The sequence below is a fragment of the Leuresthes tenuis genome, unplaced genomic scaffold (genome assembly GCF_036924035.1).
Source record: "Leuresthes tenuis unplaced genomic scaffold, fLeuTen1.0.hap1 SCAF_8, whole genome shotgun sequence".
Classification (NCBI taxonomy): domain Eukaryota; kingdom Metazoa; phylum Chordata; class Actinopteri; order Atheriniformes; family Atherinopsidae; genus Leuresthes; species Leuresthes tenuis.
Genome location: NW_027325362.1, coordinates 555,719 through 578,356, shown reverse-complemented (window position 1 = coordinate 578,356; position 22,638 = coordinate 555,719). Strand labels below are relative to the sequence as shown.

The following is a 22,638-nucleotide window of genomic DNA, read 5'->3' as shown; positions in this document are numbered from 1 at the left end:
CCTGATCAGTGTGTTTGTGTGCCGGCAGCCGGCAGCATGGCTGATAACGGCGCTCTGAAGGTCAACGATCACCTGCAGGTCGACGGCTTTTCCAACGTTTTCGCTGTGGGCGACTGCGCCGACGTCAGAGAACCCAAGATGGCGTACCACGCCGGCCTCCACGCCGCTGTCGCTGTCACAAACATCATGAACAGCCTGAGCGGGAAGGAGCTGGTGGAGTATCACACAGGTACCCGAACAGCTGGGGCCGCCGCCGCTCACCATCCGCTGCTGGCTGACTGACGTTTATCCCGGTTGCTAGGTAACGTCACCATGTTGCTGGCGATGGGCCGAGACGACGGCGTGGGTCAGTTCAACGGGCTGAGGCTGCCGCGCTGCGTGGTCGCTCTGGGGAAGAGTCGCGACCTGCTGCTGTGGAAGAGCTGGAGGGAGATGCAGCAGAAACAGCCCTGAGGTCAGAGGTCAGGGGTCACGCCACGTTCAACCCAAACCCACTGCGACACCTTTACCTCAGAAACGTTCACTTTGGGCCTGAAAGATTCATAAATCCTGTTTTTATCTTATTAAGATTTACAGAATAAAACCGTTTTTTATCATAAATAAATATAAATAAAACATTAAATGTTTGAATCTGTTTAATTTTTGGTGAGATTTATGAACGAATTTAAACTGTTTTTATTGAATTTCATCATTAAAGATGCAGAAAAGAATAATAAAATAATAAAAAACTTATGAATAAAATTTAATCTGATAATTATCTCAATAATTAAAAAGTTTCCCAGAATGAATCCAATTAAGCTTTTTATGGTTTTGAATTCTTTTAATAAACATTTTTTAACAAAATGATTAAAATCAGTTTTTATTTAACTGTCGGACTCAGAAACATTTGTTCAATGATTCTTTATTTCACAAAGTTCTGTTCGGTTCTGAAGAGACAAAACGACAGAAAGATGATTCAGCAGCTGGTGGAACCGGTTCCCTGGACAGAACAGGACTGTTAGGGCAGAATCGGGTCAGAACCGGGTCAGAACCGGTCAGAACCGGTCAGAACCGGGTCAGAACCGGCCGCTGTTTGGCACAAACATCCGAAGAAACCCGGAAACATTCATTTGACCCAACAAAAACCTGAAATTTAGATTATTGTTGCTTCTGATAAATAAACAGGAAGTAAAGTGTGCACGTGTGTGTGTGCATGTGCACGTGCGTGTGCACGTGTGCTGTTTCCACTCGAACTCTTCGCTCCTCGGCTGAAGTTCTGGAGCCGGCGGCCCGGTTCTGAGGATCAGGGTCTCTTCAGGGACTGGATGTAGTGGAAGGCGGCGCCCAGAGCCCAGCTGGTCTCCACCTGGTCGATGGTCCTCGCCAGCTGCGACACACAGACGGCAGTCAGAACCGACCGACCCAAACGGATCGGACCTGGTGGGTTCGGACTCACCCTGAGCTGCTTGTGAGGGGGGAAGCCGAGCTCCCGCAGCAGAACTGAGATGTAGACCAGGTCCAGACAGAGGAAGGGGTTCTGGAGCGGGCCGTCGCTGCAGACTGCAGGAAACAGCGGGTCAGAACCCACCGCCCACAAACAGATGGTTCTGATTAGGATCTGATTAACCCTGCAAAGTTCTAATGAGATTCTGTTTGGGGCCCGCCCTGCAGTGCAGACGTCTGCCACCGGGCGGCGCCATCTCACCTCTTTTAGCTGCTTCGGTGTAGTCGGATACTCTGATGCTTCCTTCTTTCTTCTCATCTGAGCACAGAGAGCAGAAACAGGTCAGATCACAGGGGCAGGGGCCACATTTATCCTCTCAGGGGCCACATTTATCCTGAGGGGCCACATTCATCCTCTCAGGGGCCACATTTATCCTCTCAGGGGCCACATTTATCCTCTCAGGGGCCACATTTATCCTGAGGGGCCACATTCATCCTCTCAGGGGCCACATTTATCCTCTCAGGGGCCACATTTATCCTCTCAGGGGCCACATTTATCCTCTCAGGGGCCACATTTATCCTCTCAGGGGCCACATTCATCCTCTCAGGGGCCACATTTATCCTCTCAGGGGCCACATTTATCCTGAGGGGCCACATTTATCCTCTCAGGAGCCATATTTATCCTCTCAGGGGCCACATTCATCCTCTCAGGAGCCATATTTATCCTGAGGGGCCACATTCATCCTCTCAGGGGCCACATTTATCCTGAGGGGCCACATTCAACCTCTCAGGGGCCACGTTCAACCTCTCAGGGGCCACATTCATCCTCTCAGGAGCCATATTTATCCTCAGGGGCCACATTCATCCTCTCAGGAGCCATATTTATCCTCTCAGGGGCCACATTCATCCTCTCAGGGGCCACATTTATCCTGAGGGGCCACATTCATCCTCTCAGGAGCCATATTTATCCCGAGGGGCCACATTCATCCTCTCAGGGGCCACATTCATCCTCTCAGGAGCCATATTTATCCTCTCAGGGGCCACATTCATCCTCTCAGGAGCCATATTTATCCTGAGGGGCCACATTCATCCTCTCAGGGGCCACATTTATCCTGAGGGGCCACATTCAACCTCTCAGGGGCCACGTTCAACCTCTCAGGGGCCACATTCATCCTCTCAGGAGCCATATTTATCCTCAGGGGCCACATTCATCCTCTCAGGAGCCATATTTATCCTCTCAGGGGCCACATTCATCCTCTCAGGGGCCACATTTATCCTGAGGGGCCACATTCATCCTCTCAGGAGCCATATTTATCCCGAGGGGCCACATTCATCCTCTCAGGGGCCACATTTATCCTGAGGGGCCACGTTCAACCTCTCAGGGGCCACATTCATCCTCTCAGGAGCCATATTTATCCTCTCAGGAGCCACATTCATCCTCTTAGGAGCCATATTTATCCTGAGGGGCCACATTTATCCTCTCAGGGGCCACGTTTATCCTGAGGGGCCACATTTATCCTCTCAGGGGCCACATTTATCCTGTCAGGGGCCACATTCAACCTCTCAGGGGCCACATTTATCCTGAGGGGCCACATTCATCCTCTCAGGGGCCACATTTATCCTCTCAGGGACCACATTCATCCTCTCAGGGGCCACATTTATCCTGAGGGTCTACATTTATCCTCTCAGGGGCCACATTCATCCTCTCAGGGGCCACATTTATCCTCTCAGGGTCTACATTTATCCTCTCAGGGGCCACATTTATCCTGAGGGTCCACATTCATCCTCTCAGGGGCCACATTTATCCTGAGGGGCCACATTCATCCTCTCAGGAGCCACATTTATCCTCTCAGGGGCCACATTTATCCTGAGGGTCCACATTTATCCTCTCAGGGGCCACATTCATCCTCTCAGGGGCCACATTCATCCTCTCAGGGGCCACATTCATCCTCTCAGGGGCCACATTTATCCTCTCAGGGGCCACATTCATCCTCTCAGGGGCCACATTCATCCTCTCAGGGGCCACATTTATCCTCTCAGGGGCCACATTTATCCTGTCAGGGGCCACATTCATCCTCTCAGGGGCCACATTCATCCTGAGGGTCCACATTCATCCTCTCAGGGGCCACATTCATCCTGAGGGTCCACATTCATCCTCTCAGGGGCCACATTCATCCTGAGGGGCCACATTCATCCTCTCAGGGGCCACATTCATCCTGAGGGGCCACATTCATCCTCTCAGATCCTACCGATGACGCCGAGGTCGACGGCGCGGTCGTAGTAAAAGGAGAAGGCGTAGAAGTCGGCGTCCTCCACCTCGGACGCCTTCATCACCTTCCTGTACAGAACCTTCTCCACTTTGGCGAGGCACGCCTCGTACGCCGGTTCCCCTGAAACACAGACAGGGTTCCTCCTCTCCTGCGGCATGATGGGTAACCAGAGACCACCAACCAATCACATCCTACCTGCTTTCTGCCCTTTAACGGCGTAGAAGACGTCGGCGTGTTCCCACCCGCCGGAGAACTCCGGAGGGAGGCAGGGGCTGACCAGCTCAGTGCTGCCCCCTACTGCACAAACACAGTATCAACGTTATTTTGGACTCTTCCTGTTTCTGCGGGTCAGCTGTGCTGTGACCTCATGAGTTACAGAGGAGGGAAGCACCAACATTACTGCCAGCACACACCAGCTGTCACTTATCCACTCTCAGGCATGAAAGGTCCGGTTTTTATTAAAAAAACAGCCAAAAACAGCCAAAAACAGAACAAAAACAGAACAAAAACAGCCAAAAACAGAACAAAAACAGAACAAAAACAGCCAAAAACAGAACAAAAACAGCCAAAAACAGAACAAAAACAGAACAAAAACAGCCAAAAACAGAACAAAAACAGCCAAAAACAGAACAAAAACAGCCAAAAACAGAACAAAAACAGCCAAAAACAGAACAAAAACAGCCAAAAACAGAACAAAAACAGCCAAAAACAGCCAAAAACAGCCAAAAACAGAACAAAAACAGAACAAAAACAGCCAAAAACAGAACAAAATGAAGACTTTTTTTAACAGCTTCTAAAGGAACTGAATCATTAGACCTAAATCTGTTTAAATCAACACATAAATGAGCGTAAACTGAGAAACTATTTCATTTTTAATCTTTCTCCAAACTGTTTTTCTGAAATAAAGCAGCAGAAAAAGCCTCTGGATCATCTGAAATAACTAAAAAACTTAAACTGCGGCTGTTTATGTGTTAAAAAGATGGATACTGTTCAGAATCTGAGGCTCCGGGTCTAAAAACGACCCAAATCAGACGGAAAGTGACAGTCTGCTGGTCAACAGTCAGGAAGCAGAGCCAACCGCAGAGGACCTGAGCTGCAGCTTCTTACAGAAGCTAAACCGCAGCAACAGCTGGCAGGAAAGGAATTAATCTTGCAGTGTGTTATTAAAAGATTAGATAATGGCTTATTTATCTGATGGGGGGCGGGGCATAAAAGGCAGAGATGAAAGCCGAGTGAAAAACAGGGAAATGGGGGTCAGGTGCTTACGGGGCGGAGCCTCCACGCCTCCTAGGACGGCGAGTCGAGCCGACATCAGACCCAGACCCAGATAGCTGCAGAGAGACGGTTTAAAGAGAGATGGAATAAGAACCAGAACAGAACCAGAACAGAACCAGAACAGAACCAGAACAGAACCAGAACAGAACCAGAACTTTATTCACATGATCCATGATCTGTGTGTGTACCTGTGAGTGTGTACCTGTGAGTGTGTACCTGTGAGTGTGTACCTGTGAGTGTGTACCTGTGTGTGTACCTGTGAGTGTGTACCTGTGTGTGTACCTGTGAGTGTGTACCTGTGAGTGTACCTGTGAGTGTGTACCTGTGAGTGTGTACCTGTGTGTGTACCTGTGAGTGTACCTGTGAGTGTACCTGTGAGTGTACCTGTGTGTGTGTACCTGTGTGTGTGTACCTGTGTGTGTGTACCTGTGTGTGTACCTGTGAGTGTACCTGTGAGTGTGTACCTGTGAGTGTGTACCTGTGTGTGTACCTGTGAGTGTACCTGTGTGTGTGTACCTGTGTGTGTGTACCTGTGTGTGTGTACCTGTGTGTGTACCTGTGAGTGTACCTGTGAGTGTGTACCTGTGAGTGTGTACCTGTGTGTGTACCTGTGAGTGTGTACCTGTGTGTGTACCTGTGAGTGTGTACCTGTGTGTGTGTACCTGTGAGTGTGTACCTGTGTGTGTGTACCTGTGAGTGTGTACCTGTGAGTGTGTACCTGTGAGTGTGTACCTGTGTGTGTACCTGTGAGTGTGTACCTGTGTGTGTACCTGTGAGTGTGTACCTGTGAGTGTACCTGTGAGTGTGTACCTGTGAGTGTGTACCTGTGTGTGTACCTGTGAGTGTACCTGTGAGTGTACCTGTGAGTGTGTACCTGTGAGTGTACCTGTGAGTGTGTACCTGTGAGTGTGTACCTGTGTGTGTACCTGTGAGTGTGTACCTGTGAGTGTACCTGTGAGTGTGTACCTGTGAGTGTGTACCTGTGAGTGTACCTGTGAGTGTACCTGTGAGTGTGTACCTGTGTGTGTACCTGTGAGTGTGTACCTGTGAGTGTGGACCTGTGTGTGTACCTGTGTGTGTACCTGTGAGTGTACCTGTGAGTGTGTACCTGTGTGTGTACCTTTGTGTGTACCTTTGTGTGTACCTGTGAGTGTACCTGTGTGTGTGTACCTGTGAGTGTACCTGTGAGTGTGTACCTGTGAGAGTGTACCTGTGTGTGTACCTGTGTGTGTACCTGTGTGTGTACCTGTGAGTGTGTACCTGTGTGTGTGTACCTGTGTGTGTACCTGTGAGTGTACCTGTGTGTGTGTACCTGTGAGTGTACCTGTGAGTGTACCTGTGAGTGTGTACCTGTGTGTGTACCTGTGAGTGTGTACCTGTGAGTGTGGACCTGTGTGTGTACCTGTGTGTGTACCTGTGAGTGTACCTGTGAGTGTGTACCTGTGTGTGTACCTTTGTGTGTACCTTTGTGTGTACCTGTGAGTGTACCTGTGTGTGTGTACCTGTGAGTGTACCTGTGAGTGTACCTGTGTGTGTGTACCTGTGAGTGTACCTGTGTGTGTGTACCTGTGTGTGTGTACCTGTGAGTGTGTACCTGTGTGTGTGTACCTGTGTGTGTGTACCTGTGTGTACCTGTGAGTGTGTACCTGTGTGTGTACCTGTGAGTGTACCTGTGAGTGTGTACCTGTGAGTGTACCTGTGTGTGTACCTGTGTGTGTGTACCTGTGAGTGTACCTGTGTGTGTGTACCTGTGAGTGTGTACCTGTGTGTGTGTACCTGTGTGTGTGTACCTGTGGGTGTACCTGTGAGTGTGTACCTGTGTTTGTACCTGTGTGTGTGTACCTGTGAGTGTAGACGGTGTGTGTACCTGTGTGTGTGTACCTGTGTGTGTACCTGTGAGTGTGTACCTGTGAGTGTAGACGGTGTGTGTACCTGTGTGTGTACCTGTGAGTGTGTACCTGTGTGTGTGTACCTGTGTGTGTACCTTTGAGGGTACCTGTGAGTGTACCTGTGAGTGTGTACCTGTGAGTGTAGACGGTGTGTGTACCTGTGAGTGTAGACGGTGTGTGTACCTGTGTGTGTACCTGTGTGTGTACCTGTGTGTGTACCTGTGTGTGTAGACGGTGTGTGTGATGTTGAACATCTGGAAGGATCTGATGTAGTCGATGGGCGACATCTGGACGGTTTTCTGCACAAAACGAAGCAACATCAGTTCTGTGGATGGACTCATGGTAACAAATGTGATTTTAAGGCCCGTTCACACCTGGCATCAATGATCCAATCACATGTGGACGGCTCTAATTACAGGTGTGACTGGAAACAGGACGTTAGGCTGAGCACATGCTGCTTTTAGGAGCAGTTAACCTTCAGTTAGCCTGCAGTTAGCCTTCAGTTAACCTTCAGTTAGCCTGCAGTTAACCTTCAGTTAACCTTCAGTTAGCCTTCAGTTAGCCTTCAGTTAGCCTTCAGTTAGCCTTCAGTTAACCTGCAGTTAGCCTTCAGTTAGCCTTCAGTTAACCTGCAGTTAACCTTCAGTTAGCCTTCAGTTAGCCTTCAGTTAGCCTTCAGTTAACCTGCAGTTAGCCTTCACTTAGCCTTCACTTAGCCTTCAGTTAGCCTTCACTTAGCCTTCACTTAGCCTTCAGTTAGCCTTCAGTTAGCCTTCAGTTAGCCTGCAGTTAACCTGCAGTTAGCCTTCACTTAGCCTTCACTTAGCCTTCAGTTAGCCTTCAGTTAACCTTCAGTTAACCTTCAGTTAACCTTCAGTTAGCCTTCAGTTAGCCACCCGAACCAGGTGACATATTCAGCCCTTTTTATCAATTTCACACAATTTTCTGGGGTGTTCCTGAGATGAATGAGACAGGCTTTGGTTAAAAACCTGTTGGTACAGGGTTAGTTTTAGCTAAGCTGTTAGCGTTAGCTGCTGCTAAAGGAAATAAATCAATAAATAAGTTATTTCTCAGATATTTCCATTTTCCTGCTCTGTCAGGTTTTTTTTTTTACACTGAGAACCTCTGAGGTGCCAAACTGCTCATTAGACTCATTCGGACACTAAAATATAACCTTTATGAGTTAATTTGACTGAAATAAAAGCAAATGTCTTATTATTGTTATTTAGTTTCATCTAATTTATTTAACTTTTATATATTCCGTGTGTTTCAGCTGAGAAACGGAGTCATGATGTCATTTATTCACCTGGTTTCTGTCTTTTCTTTAACTGTGAGTCTTTGTAATCACTTCCTGGTTTGTCCCCCCCCCCCCCCAGCAGCGTGAGGAGGGGCTGCAGTCTGACCCACATCAGGCCCTCCTTTCTCCGCCCCTCCTCCACCCGGCTGATGTGGCAGTGTTTGCTCAGGATTACAGCAGCATTTACAGATTACAGCCTCTAAGATGGAGCCATCCTGGTAGTTTGAGGAGATTTTCCTCTGAGTCTTCATCCCCCCCCCCCCGTCATCCTCACCTCATCATGAGGGCTGAAGGTGATCTGAGTCGACCCGCCGCCCAAATCCAGCATCCCCACTGTGTGCGAGTCGGAACCACGAAGAGCACCTGAAAGGGCGGGGGGGGGCAGAGTGAGCGGACCAATCACAGCTCACCTACAGGTGGAAGGCCTCACAAAGACAGAGACGTGTGTTCAATCTTTACCTGTGAGGAAGTTGATGGTGATCCAAGCAGAAATACCTGGTGAGAGGAAATAAACACGTCACATGACCACAGCCGCTGTGAGGAGGATGCAGATGTTCATCTACAGCCTCAAACATCTCCTTCCACCTTTATTTCACGTCTGAACTCATCAGCTTCATTTAATTTGTTAATAAATGTCACTTTCTACATTTCAGACCTGCAACACATTCCAGTAAAAGTTGGGACGGGCTGAGAATGAAATTATAAAGATGTTCTTTCAACCAGGTCCCCCTGATCTGGTCCTAAAGCAGCCTCCATCACAGTCTGAGCAGCAAAGATGTTCAGAGGAGCTCCAGTTTGTGTTTAAAACAATGTTCCTGAGAGAAAGACTGGAAGGGATCTGCATATTTCTGCCTCTACAGAGCAGAATATCATTAAAGCATTCAGGGAATCTGGAGGAGTTTCAGTGTAAAGGACGAGGGAGCAAGCCTAAGCTGGACCCCGTGACCCAGAGGGTCAGGTAACCCAAAGGGCTGGATACAGAACCCAAAGAGCTGGAGACGGAACCAAAGAGCTGGAGACGGAACCCAAAGAGCTGGAGACAGAACCCAAAGAGCTGGAGACGGAACCCAAAGAGCTGGAGACGGAACCCATAGAGCTGGAGACGGAACCCAAAGAGCTGGATACAGAACCCAAAGAGCTGGAGACAGAACCCAAAGAGCTGGAGACAGAACCCAAAGAGCTGGAGACGGAACCCATAGAGCTGGAGACGGAACCCAAAGAGCTGGATACAGAACCCAAAGAGCTGGATACAGAACCCAAAGAGCTGGAGACAGAACCCAAAGAGCTGGAGACGGAACCCAAAGAGCTGGATACAGAACCCAAAGAGCTGGAGACAGAACCCAAAGAGCTGGAGACAGAACCCAAAGAGCTGGAGACGGAACCCATAGAGCTGGAGACGGAACCCAAAGAGCTGGATACAGAACCCAAAGAGCTGGATACAGAACCCAAAGAGCTGGAGACAGAACCCAAAGAGCTGGAGACAGAACCAAAGAGCTGGAGACAGAACCAAAGAGCTGGAGACAGAACCAAAGAGCTGGAGACGGAACCCAAAGAGCTGGAGACGGAACCAAAGAGCTGCAGACGGAACCAAAGAACTGCAGACGGAACCAAAGAGCTGGAGACGGAACCAAAGAGCTGGAGACGGAACCCAAAGAGCTGGATACAGAACCCAAAGAGCTGGAGACAGAACCCAAAGAGCTGGAGACGGAACCCATAGAGCTGGAGACGGAACCCAAAGAGCTGGATACAGAACCCAAAGAGCTGGATACAGAACCCAAAGAGCTGGAGACAGAACCCAAAGAGCTGGAGACAGAACCAAAGAGCTGGAGACGGAACCCAAAGAGCTGGAGACGGAACCAAAGAGCTGGAGACGGAACCAAAGAGCTGGAGACGGAACCAAAGAGCCGGAGACAGAACCCAAAGAGCCGGAGACAGAACCCAAAGAGCCGGAGACAGAACCCAAAGAGCTGGAGACAGAACCAAAGAGCTGGAGACGGAACCCAAAGAGCTGGAGACGGAACCAAAGAGCTGGAGACGGAACCAAAGAGCTGGAGACAGAACCCAAAGAGCTGGAGACGGAACCCAAAGAGCTGGAGACGGAACCCAAAGAGCTGGAGACGGAACCCAGAGAGCTGGAGACGGAACCCAAAGAGCTGGATACAGAACCCAAAGAGCCGGAGACGGAACCCAAAGAGCCGGAGACAGAACCCAAAGAGCCGGAGACAGAACCCAAAGAGCTGGAGACAGAACCAAAGAGCTGGAGACGGAACCCAAAGAGCTGGAGACGGAACCAAAGAGCTGGAGACAGAACCAAAGAGCTGGAGACGGAACCCAAAGAGCTGGAGACGGAACCCAGAGAGCTGGAGACGGAACCCAAAGAGCCGGAGACAGAACCCAGAGAGCTGGAGACGGAACCAAAGAGCTGGAGACAGAACCCAAAGAGCTGGAGACGGAACCCAAAGAGCTGGAGACGGAACCCAAAGAGCTGGAGACGGAACCAAAGAGCTGGAGATGGAACCCAAAGAGCTGGAGACAGAACCAAAGAGCTGGAGACGGAACCCAAAGAGCTGGAGACGGAACCAAAGAGCTGGAGACGGAACCAAAGAGCTGGAGACGGAACCAAAGAGCTGGAGACGGAACCAAAGAGCTGGAGACAGAACCCAAAGAGCTGGAGACGGAACCCAAAGAGCTGGAGACAGAACCCAGAGAGCTGGAGACGGAACCAAAGAGCTGGAGACAGAACCCAAAGAGCTGGAGACGGAACCCAAAGAGCTGGAGACGGAACCCAAAGAGCTGGAGACGGAACCAAAGAGCTGGAGATGGAACCCAAAGAGCTGGAGACAGAACCCAAAGAGCTGGAGACGGAACCCAAAGAGCTGGAGACGGAACCAAAGAGCCGGAGATGGAACCCAGAGAGCTGGAGACGGAACCCAGAGAGCTGGTTCCGTCTGTTGGTTGGATTCGGGGCGAGTGAAGCTAACCAGCAGCAGATCATCTGTGACTGAAGCTTCTGAAAACAGACGGTCCGATGGTGGGTCCAACATCAACCAGAACCGGCTCTGTTTCTACAGCTTTGAGTGATTCAAACAGGCAGAGAAAGCAGAACCCTGCCGGTTCATTCTGTCAGAAGCTTTTATTCTCAGAGACGCTCTGAGTTTATCTGGATCAGCAGCTGGTTCTGATGGGAAGCAGCAGGGCTGCAGCTCAGAGTGGATGGAACCAGAGTTCTGCTCACAGGGAACAGCAAGAAACTCTGACTTCCCTCTAAAATCAGGGACTAAAGCTGATAAATGACGGTGCAGCTTCCTGGAAAGGACCCTGGAAGTCCTCCTTCTCTGAGGGGAGCGCTGACAGGACTCTGGGCCCCAGATGTGCCGCCCCCCCCGGCCTCTGCTGGATGTCCACAGCGTCACATGTTGCTCGCTCTGTATGGACACGAAGCTTTCCTGCATATAATCCAATCCTTTTAAAGTAGTTCATACAAGCAATTATGGGCATGTGGGATAATGTCCCACTTAATCTTGAAGGGGGAGGGGAGGAGGCCGATTATCCGTCCTGTTTATTTCTGAGGCTGAATGTTTTCTCCTTCTCTGTGAGGGGGATCAGCTCGTTACACCGCACACCCATAAATGTCTTTTAATGATACCGAATTATCTCTTTACTCGCTCCACTTCTTCCCCACTAATGGACGGATTCCTCGCGCTGCGCTCCGCCTCAACTCTAAACCTCAGAAGTCTAACCGGATTCCATCAGCCTTATTATCTCCCACATATTTGCTGTTCTTGCCTGGATGCTTATCCTCGCCCAGATTACCCTCGGCCGGCCTGAACAGAGGCGACTTATTGTTAATGGAGATCTCTGAGTGGTTACTGGGAGGCGGCGGGTGCTAAGTGCCGGTGTTTAGCTACCCACCCAAAGCCGACTCTCTCTGTATCTGTATGTTTTGTTTGAAAATTGCTTCTTAGAGTTTTATGGTAAAGCTCCTATGATACAGTTTCTGTCAAGCTCTTAATGATCCACTTCTGCATGCAGGCGGGGTCAGAGGTCACTGCTAAAAGGCTCTAATGCACACAGCTGAGTACAAATATTCTGCAACAGACACTAATGTCTCTGAGCTGACCTGAATAAACAGATCCTCGGCTCCTCGGCACAGACCGAGCATCTTGGTGCTGGCAGCTTCTTGCACTCTGGGTTCAGGAGGACCTCACAGGGACTGAGTCATTAGTTTGGTCAGACTGTGACTCCTGAAACCCCGGCTCCTGAATCATCTGACAGCAACAATTACAGTTCTGACCCAGAGTCCTGATTTCTTTCTTTATTCCCCTAAAAACAGGAAGCAGCTGCAGAGATTCACTGAAACATGTTCAAACCTGAACATAAACCCAGAATCTGAGGCAGAAACAGAGTTTTTCTCAGTTCTCAGCAGCTTTAAAGTGAATCTCTGGTCTGAGCTCCTTTATTCTCCAACACAGCCTGAACCCTCTGAGACCAGCTTTCTGTCATTTCTTTAAGGAGTCTTCAGGAATAGTTCTCCAGGCTTCTTGAAGGACATCCCAAAGCTCTTCTTTGGATGTGGGCTGCCTTTTGTTCCGTTCTCTGTCAGATGATCCCACACTGCTTCAATAATGTTGAGGTCCGGGCTCTGGGGAGGATTCATCCCTCCATAAGACCTGTTGCCACTGATTTTCAGTCCACTTCTTGTGTCATTTGGCACAGCTCAGCCTTTTCTCCCTGTTTCCCTTCCTTAAGAACGGCTTCTTGACAGCCACCCTTCCATGGAGACCATTTCTGATGAGGCTTGGGCCAACAGTAGATGGATCAGCTGAAGGTCCAGATGCATCTCTCAGGTCCTGTCAGGTCACAGCTGGATTTTTTCCTCTTTCTTAAGGACATCACTTTCAGATCCTGTTCATCTGCTGGAGATAGTTTTTTAGGCCTGACACTTCTTCTTTTGTCCTCCACTTGTCCAGTTTCCTCAAATGTTTTAAGGACACACTGCACACCATGCTGAGATATGCCAAGTTTTCAGCTAATAGCTCTTTGGGAATCACCTTGTTGCTGCAGAAATCCTATTTTCTGTCTGTCAAACTGTGTTTTCTTTGCTGTTTTTCATAGATGCAGCTAAAGAAATGGGAACAAATGATGTGTCTTTGTGACAAAGTGCCTAAAGATCCAGTTTAAAATGGCTTCTTTGCTAAGTTGTCTGTTCTGTGTCAACACAACACTGGTTCATCCCTTGAGTTAGGAGCCTTTTTCCTGCCTGAATGGTTCAAAGGTCAGAGTTCAGTGGCTGAACAAAGAAAAAACACTGAAAATGCTCAGGAACAAGGACTGAAGATGAGGGAAAAAGCAGAAAAACTGTGAAAGAGCTTCAGAAAGCTGCAGAACTATTGATCAGGACACTTTAAAGGTTACAGAAAGCTGCAGAACTGTTGATCAGGACACTTTAAAGGTTTCAGAAAGCTGCAGAACTATTGATCAGGACACTTTAAAGGTTTCAGAAAGCTGCAGAACTATTGATCAGGACACTTTAAAGGTTACAGAAAGCTGCAGAACTATTGATCAGGACACTTTAAAGGTTACAGAAAGCTGCAGAACTATTGATCAGGACACTTTAAAGGTTACAGAAAGCTGCAGAACTATTGATCAGGACACTTTAAAGGTTTCAGAAAGCTGCAGAACTATTGATCAGGACACTTTAAAGGTTTCAGAAAGCTGCAGAACTATTGATCAGGACACTTTAAAGGTTACAGAAAGCTGCAGAACTATTGATCAGGACACTTTAAAGGTTACAGAAAGCTGCAGAACTATTGATCAGGACACTTTAAAGGTTTCAGAAAGCTGCAGAACTATTGATCAGGACACTTTAAAGGTTTCAGAAAGCTGCAGAACTGCTGATCAGGACACTTTAAAGGTTTCAGAAAGCTGCAGAACTGTTGATCAGGACACTTTAAAGGTTACAGAAAGCTGCAGAACTGTTGATCAGGACACTTTAAAGGTTTCAGAAAGCTGCAGAACTGTTGATCAGGACACTTTAAAGGTTTCAGAAAGCTGCAGAACTGTTGATCAGGACACTTTAAAGGTTACAGAAAGCTGCAGAACTGTTGATCAGGACACTTTAAAGGTTACAGAAAGCTGCAGAACTATTGATCAGGACACTTTAAAGGTTTCAGAAAGCTGCAGAACTGTTGATCAGGACACTTTAAAGGTTTCAGAAAGCTGCAGAACTGTTGATCAGGACACTTTAAAGGTCACAGAAAGCTGCAGAACTGTTGATCAGGACACTTTAAAGGTTACAGAAAGCTGCAGAACTGTTGATCAGGACACTTTAAAGGTTACAGAAAGCTGCAGAACTGTTGATCAGGACACTTTAAAGGTTACAGAAAGCTGCAGAACTATTGATCAGGACACTTTAAAGGTTTCAGAAAGCTGCAGAACTATTGATCAGGACACTTTAAAGGTTACAGAAAGCTGCAGAACTATTGATCAGGACACTTTAAAGGTTTCAGAAAGCTGCAGAACTGTTGATCAGGACACTTTAAAGGTTTCAGAAAGCTGCAGAACTGTTGATCAGGACACTTTAAAGGTTTCAGAAAGCTGCAGAACTGTTGATCAGGACACTTTAAAGGTTTCAGAAAGCTGCAGAACTGTTGATCAGGACACTTTAAAGGTTACAGAAAGCTGCAGAACTGTTGATCAGGACACTTTAAAGGTTACAGAAAGCTGCAGAACTGTTGATCAGGACACTTTAAAGGTTTCAGAAAGCTGCAGAACTATTGATCAGGACACTTTAAAGGTTACAGAAAGCTGCAGAACTATTGATCAGGACACTTTAAAGGTTTCAGAAAGCTGCAGAACTGTTGATCAGGACACTTTAAAGGTTTCAGAAAGCTGCAGAACTGTTGATCAGGACACTTTAAAGGTTACAGAAAGCTGCAGAACTGTTGATCAGGACACTTTAAAGGTTACAGAAAGCTGCAGAACTGTTGATCAGGACACTTTAAAGGTTACAGAAAGCTGCAGAACTGTTGATCAGGACACTTTAAAGGTTACAGAAAGCTGCAGAACTGTTGATCAGGACACTTTAAAGGTTTCAGAAAGCTGCAGAACTGTTGATCAGGACACTTTAAAGGTTACAGAAAGCTGCAGAACTGTTGATCAGGACACTTTAAAGGTTACAGAAAGCTGCAGAACTGTTGATCAGGACACTTTAAAGGTTTCAGAAAGCTGCAGAACTGTTGATCAGGACACTTTAAAGGTTACAGAAAGCTGCAGAACTATTGATCAGGACACTTTAAAGGTTACAGAAAGCTGCAGAACTGTTGATCAGGACACTTTAAAGGTTACAGAAAGCTGCAGAACTATTGATCAGGACACTTTAAAGGTTACAGAAAGCTGCAGAACTGTTGATCAGGACACTTTAAAGGTTTCAGAAAGCTGCAGAACTATTGATCAGGACACTTTAAAGGTTACAGAAAGCTGCAGAACTGTTGATCAGGACACTTTAAAGGTTTCAGAAAGCTGCAGAACTGTTGATCAGGACACTTTAAAGGTTTCAGAAAGCTGCAGAACTGTTGATCAGGACACTTTAAAGAAATGAGGACTCTGGGTCTGAACCGTAATCACATAGTTCTGGATATTTAATTGTTGTTATTTAATGAAAATGCTGATCCTTCTACGCTTTATTGTCCATCACTCGGTCTCATCAGCTTGACGATAACTGAAAGGCTTTCCACTGAAAGTTTTACAGTCCATCCCACTGTGATCCTGTTAGCGTCTGAATGGAGAAGCTAACACTCCTTTTCTGTAATTTAAGGCTAAATCATCCTGATTTCGGCTGAGCCTCACCAGGAGGTCTTTCTCCTGCTTCATCTCTAATCCCACATAATGACAGTTGTCATTTGGGAAATCAGCGGCGGAACCACAGTTCATCGTCTGATCCACAGATTAAACAGATGTAGCCACGGGGAGACGCTCACATTCTCTGTAATCTAATAAACTGTAAAGGGAGGAGAAAGGTCCCTGTGCTGCACAGGAAGCTGCTGAGGGTCGCTCTGCTTTCCGGTTCTGACCGGTTCGGTCGGGATAAATGGGTTAATAATGGGTTAATAATGGGTTCAATAATGGGGTTAATAATGGGTTCAATAATGGGGTTAATAATGGGTTCAATAATGGGTTCAATAATGGGTTAATAATGGGTTCAATAATGGGGTTAATAATGGGGTTAATAATGGGTTTAATAACCAGAACCAACCAGCTGATCCAGACCAGCTGATCCAGACCAGAACCAACCAGCTGACCAAATGAATGAGACTCCTTACCCTCGTCAGTGCCATCCATGATGGACACGCTGTCGTCTCTGGACAGGAAGGGAGAGTCCTGGAACAGCGCCCTCACCTGGTCACACGGAAAAAACTTTACAATGAAACAACTAATGAAATAATTCACCTTCTTTGTTCTGTCAAAGTTATGAGAAAAGGAAACATCTGGAAGAAACCAAAGAGAAACAACTGGAGGAAACCAAAGAGAAACAGCTGGAAGAAACCAAAGAGAAACAGCTGGAGGAAACCAAAGAGAAACAGCTGGAGGAAACCAAAGAGAAACAGCTGGAGGAAACCAAAGAGAAACAGCTGGAGGAAACCAAAGAGAAACATCTGGAGGAAACCAAAGAGAAACATCTGGAGGAAACCAAAGAGAAACAGCTGGAAGAAACCAAAGAGAAACAGCTGGAGGAATCTAAAGAGAAACATCTGGAGGAAACCAAAGAGAAACAGCTGGAGGAAACCAAAGAGAAACAGCTGGAGGAAACCAAAGAGAAACATCTGGAGGAAACCAAAGAGAAACATCTGGAGGAAACCAAAGAGAAACAGCTGGAAGAAACCAAAGAGAAACAGCTGGAGGAATCTAAAGAGAAACATCTGGAGGAAACCAAAGAGAAACATCTGGAGGAAACCAAAGAGAAACATCTGGAGGAAACCAAAGAGAAACATCTGGAGGAAACCAAAGAGAAACATCTGGAGGAAACCAAAGAGAAACATCTGGAGGAAACCAAAGAGAAACAGCTGGAGGAAACCAAAGAGAAACATCTGGAGGAAACCAAAGAGAAAAAGCTGGAGGAAACCAAAGAGAAACATCTGGAGGAAACCAAAGACAAACATCTGGAGGAAACCAAAGACAAACATCTGGAGGAAACCAAAGACAAACATCTGGAGGAAACCAAAAAGAAACAGAAACATCAAAGGGCAGTTTGAATCAGTTAGTTGAGTTAGTTTTTAGTCATTTTAAGTCAGTCTGAGTTAGTTTTTGGTCGGTTTAAGTCAGTCTGAGTCAGTTTAAGTCAGTCTGAGTCAGTTTAAGTCAGTCTGAGTCAATCTGAGTTAGTTTTTGGTCAGTCTGAGTCAGTCTGAGTCAGTTTAAGTCAGTCTGAGTCAATCTGAGTTAGTTTTTGGTCAGTCTGAGTGAGTCTGAGTCAGTTTAAGTCGGTCTGAGTTAGTTTAAGTCAATCTGAGTCAGTTTAAGTCAGTCTGAGTCAGTTTAAGTCAGTCTGAGTCAGTCTGAGTCAGTTTAAGTCAGTCTGAGTGAGTCTGAGTCAGTTTAAGTCAGTCTGAGTCAGTTTAAGTCAGTCTGAGTGAGTCTGAGTCAGTTTAAGTCAGTCTGAGTCAGTTTAAGTCAGTCTGAGTCAGTTTAAGTCAGTCTGAGTGAGTCTGAGTCAGTTTAAGTCGGTCTGAGTCAATCTGAGTTAGTTTAAGTCAATCTGAGTCAGTTTAAGTCAGTCTGAGTCAGTTTAAGTCAGTCTGAGTCAGTCTGAGTCAGTTTAAGTCAGTCTGAGTCAGTTTAAGTCAGTCTGAGTGAGTCTGAGTCAGTTTAAGTCAGTCCGAGTGAGTCTGAGTCAGTTTAAGTCGGTCTGAGTCAGTTTAAGTCAGTCTGAGTCAGTTTAAGTCAGTCTGAGTCAGTTTAAGTCAGTCTGAGTGAGTCTGAGTCAGTTTAAGTCGGTCTGAGTCAATCTGAGTCAGTTTAAGTCAGTCTGAGTCAGTTTAAGTCAGTCTGAGTGAGTCTGAGTCAGTTTAAGTCGGTCTGAGTCAGTCTGAGTCAGTTTAAGTCAGTCCGAGTCAATCTGAGTTAGTTTTTGGTCAGTCTGAGTCAGTCTGAGTCAGTTTAAGTCAATCTGAGTCAGTTTTTGGTCAGTTTAAGTCAGTCTGCGAATGAAAAACGCAACAGGGATGAGGACATGTTTAAAACTCAAAGCTCAGAACAGGTGAACAGGTGAGGAGTGCATCTCACTCTGTCCAGCAAGTGGTCTGCCTTGGCTCCAGGCAGCAGCCTCAGGCCGGCCGTGGCCCTCAGAGCCACAGGGGTGCTGATCCACATGGACGGGGGGACGGTGGACTTGGCCACCTCCAGGAGTTCCTGGACACCTGCATCACACTGGAGAAAAACAGAAAAAGAAGAGTAAGAAGATTTAGAGGCTGTCAATGCCAACATTCTGCCTTCATGTGAGGCTGTAAGCTTCAATCTGACCCTAACTGCAGTTATTTAAATCAGGAATAGTTTGTGAGGCTGTTTTGCAGTCCGTTTAAGTCAATTTAAGTCCGTTTAAGTCAGTCTGTGTTAGTTTATGTGAGGCTGAGTCAGTTTGAGTGAGGCTGGGTCGGTTTAAGTCAATTTAAGTCGGTTTAAGTCAGTTTAAGTCGGTTTAAGTCAGTCTGTGACAGTTTATGTGAGGCTGAGTCAGTTTGAGTGAGGCTGGGTCGGTTTAAGTCAATTTAAGTCGGTTTAAGTCAGTTTAAGTCAATTTAAGTCGGTTTAAGTCAGTTTAAATCAGTTTGAAGCAATCTGAGCCAGTTTAAGTAACTTTAAGTCAGTCTGAGTTGGTTTAAGTCAGTCTGAGTTGGTTTAAGTCAATTTAAGTCGGTTTAAGTCAGTCTGTGACAGTTTATGTGAGGCTAAGTCAGTTTGAGTGAGGCTGGGTCGGTTTAAGTCAATTTAAGTCGGTTTAAGTCAGTTTAAGTCAATTTAAGTCGGTTTAAGTCAGTTTAAATCAGTTTGAAGCAATCTGAGCCAGTTTAAGTAACTTTAAGTCAGTCTGAGTTGGTTTAAGCCAGTCTGGGTCAGTTTAAGTCGGTCAGAGTTGGTTTAGGTCAGATTGTGGTCTTCTAACATCATCTGTTGTTGCGTTTCTTTTTGTTTGTTTTGTGTCTTTCTTGATTATTTTGTCTCTTTGTATTTTGTATTAGATTTTGTATGTAGTTGTTTATCCTGTCATGTTTCATCATTTCATTCAAGCAGCTGGACCTGGGCCCCTCGGACCCCTGGCCCCTCGGACCCCTGGCCCCTCTGGCCCCTCGGACCCCTGAGCCCTCGGACCCCTGAGCCCTCGGACCCCTGGGCCCTCGGACCCCTGGGCCCTCGGACCCCTGGCCCCTCTGACCCCTGAGCCCTCGGACCCCTGAGCCCAGGGGTCCTTCTGGTCTCTTCTGTGCAATGAAAGTAGCAGATGTACCTTCTGGGGATCATCAGCATACGCCGACAGTCCAGGTTTGATGGCTCTGAAGGTCTCGTGGGCCAGTTTAGGAGCGTCTGCAGTAACAATCAAACACAGCGTCACACACTGAGCTGCACAACCTGACAAAGACCTCAGTTTGTGTCTGTTAGCATAAAGAAGGCAATAAATCCCCACATTTACTCAGTGTTATCTCTGACTGACTGACCCTGGACCTGTGCCTACATTTGAGCTGTCATTAAGCTCTTAATAACAATCCCAGTCTGCATAACTAACAGGTGCTGCCATTAGTCCGGTTAGCTCTGATGCTAACAAAGGAGCCAAAACAGCACTCAGCCTGTGGGAGTCAGCTTAGCAGTTAAATGCGATAACGAAGGCATTTGGACGAGCTCGGCAGGAAACTTTCTTTAAGCCTAATAAACCAAAAAGCTCTGAAACACACTAATGAGTTTGTGTCCATATGAACTGGCAGCAGCTCCACAGCAGCAGGACTTAAAGGCTCAAAGCTCCTCTGTCTGTCACACTCACAGCTGGTAATTAATGTTTTGGGCCAACATTTGTGGGTTTTAAATACACTAAAAGCAGCTCCGTGAGGCCTGCTTTATAAATATTTAGATGCACTGAAGAGGTTTAACTTCCAAATATCCTGTTTCATATCCTCTGTGCCACAGAGCGGCCACAAAGCAGCAGTTCAACGGTTCATTCGCTGTAGTTTGTACAGTCCTGATCCGGTCCTGCTCTTTAAGGCGTTCTAATAATAATCAGAGATCCATTCACTGAACCTTTATCATATCTGAGAGACAACAACAACGAACCACACTGTGCACATGACTGATTTCAGTCCTCTGCTGCACCTTTACTCTCCATCTGGAACTTGAAGATGTGGATCCTGGTTCCGGTGCTGCCGGCGTCGAACATGATGCCGTACTGGAAGCGGCGTCCGTCAGCAGAGGCAGGTTCTCCGGTTCTGTCTGAGCCGGGCCGGAGGTGTGGAGGCGGTCTGTAGGCGGCGGGCTGGGAGGTGAAGTGGTGATGCTTCACAAACATGAGGTAGGTGAGCAGGCAGCCCCCAAAGAGCAACGCTCCGGCCAGCTTTGGTCTCTTCATCGCCGCTCATTTCTGTTTGCAGCTGCAAGAGCTGCCAACCAAAGTCCATGTAAAAACAGTCACATTTAACAACAGATCATTCAAAATAAGACGATTCACAGCTACAGCAGAAGGGCCGAGTCACAGAGAAAGTTTATCTGTAACGTCCTGCTTTATTTCACCAGCAGGCTCATAATGCACCTTTCCTTCAGGACTGAGGAGAAAAGATTTGTCCCGTTGCTTAGGTTGATCTCTGCGTTTTAAACATCCGATTAACAAGAAGTGGTTCGATAGAAATATGTGCATCTTTGTTCTGATCCGAACTGACCAACATCTGAGGGGGGTGCAGCTGCTCCAATGTGTGCACATCCTCACTGAAACAGGACTCCCAATGGAAGCAAAGTGTGTTCCCAGTATTTCACTCTGCCACAGCGGTCCAACAGAACCAGGTGTCCGTGCAGAAGCCTGATTAAAATGATTTTAAGGCCGTATCACCCAGCTGCAGGATGCTGTGAGAGAACTCCCAACATGGCGGGTCTGCAGCCTCTGTGGCTCATTTATCTCGTTATCATTAATGACTCCATGAACCTCGCCTGCTCTGACAGATCTTTATGCTTCACATGACTCAGGCTCTGGCAGAAACTCACACAGTTTGAATAAGTAAGTTTGGCTCTGAACACCCCCCCCCCCCACAGGAACCACGGTCAGATGACCAGGTGAGCCACAGAAAAGGCACCCAGCAGCAAACCTCTTACTCCTCATAGACTAAAAACAACTTAACAAAATCAGAAACTCAGATATGAGTCCATACTGTGTTAAATTAGAAGAAAAGTGAATGGAGTTTGGTGTGGAGTCAAAGCGGATACGGCTCTTTAATCTAATTAAACCCATCAGTGAAACAGCAGAACTTTGAATGGAATCTGGTGAGTTCTTAAAGAATAAACCATGGAAGTTTCAGGTGGTTTAACAGCTGAAATAAACTAGATCAACAGTTTGGTAAAAACATTAACGAGCAGCCGGTAAACTGTGTGTTAACGTACCGAGAAGAAGCCGACGGCAGCCGACACGTTAATTCAGCACTTCGCTCACTTTTCTCCTCATCCTTCAACTGTCAACAATGCGCCGCTCACTGATGACGTCACAGCGCCGACGAAGGTGACGTGGCAGAAACCACACGCATATACACGCAGGTGCGCGTTGAGCGCTGAATCGTACGTCGACGTCGCCGCCATCTTGGATGTGGCAAAGTGGAGCGATGATGCTTCATTCATGGAAGTGAACCAACCGGTTTACAGCACAAACCAGATCCCATGGCATCACCTTCACAGGTAAGAATCAAACAGTACTTTTGATTGTATTTGGCCATTATAACAGAATTTTTTTTCTGACTTTGTGGCTAATACTAAGAAGTTCTGCACATAATGCTGTGAATCCAGCCTCCAAACAACCAAGAAGACTTTGCTATTTAACTATTTAGGACTGGATAGTTTAGTGGTATGATTGCCACCTTTCATGTAGGAGACCTGGGTTCAAATCCCCTGCATAAAAGGTATTACCTCCAGTAGGGGTCCTTAGGCTAGACCCCCTCTTACCCTATCTGCCTACCTGTAAGTCGCTTTGGATAAAAGCGTCTGCTAAATGCATAAAAAAACATAACTCAATTGGCCCGAAGTAACTGCTCTGACTCTGACTCTGATGCTGACTCTGACTCTGATGCTGACTCTGACGCAGATCCCGAGTCTCTGTTCAAACTAACTTGATCAACAGACTGCAGCACATCACAACACTTCCTGTCTGAAGCAGAAACCAGCAGAGGACTGTTTTATATGGTGGATGAATCCATATTTTGTGGGTAAGTCTGGTGAAAAAGTAGACTCTGACTGCTGGTGGTGCAGGTTT

The 22,638-nt window shown here is 47.0% G+C and overlaps 2 protein-coding genes across 6 annotated transcripts in view; one reads left to right on the top strand and one right to left on the bottom strand.

Moving 5' to 3' along the window:
* aifm2 (AIF family member 2) overlaps positions 1-535 on the top strand; it is an 83,960-nt gene extending 83,425 nt beyond the window's left edge. For all 5 annotated transcript variants that reach the window (XM_072390473.1, XM_072390470.1, XM_072390471.1 and 2 more), the window contains exons 7-8: positions 29-229; positions 302-535. In XM_072390473.1, the coding sequence (XP_072246574.1) occupies positions 29-229; positions 302-453 (353 nt within the window). In that variant the 3' untranslated portion in view covers positions 454-535. The remainder of the gene's footprint in view (positions 1-28; positions 230-301) is intronic.
* A 645-nt stretch (positions 536-1,180) lies between these two features.
* Positions 1,181-21,869, bottom strand: entpd6 (ectonucleoside triphosphate diphosphohydrolase 6). Its single transcript, XM_072390466.1, has 14 exons — positions 21,780-21,869; positions 20,508-20,791; positions 19,654-19,730; positions 18,435-18,578; positions 16,475-16,550; positions 8,613-8,648; positions 8,428-8,516; positions 7,076-7,155; positions 4,959-5,023; positions 3,888-3,989; positions 3,672-3,812; positions 1,685-1,741; positions 1,436-1,539; positions 1,181-1,366 (listed from the first exon to the last, which is right to left on the bottom strand). The coding sequence occupies exons 2-14, from the start codon at positions 20,758-20,760 to the stop codon at positions 1,283-1,285; spliced, it is 1,308 nt and encodes a 435-aa protein (XP_072246567.1). The 5' UTR covers positions 20,761-20,791; positions 21,780-21,869; the 3' UTR covers positions 1,181-1,282.
* Positions 21,870-22,638: the final 769 nt, after the last annotated feature.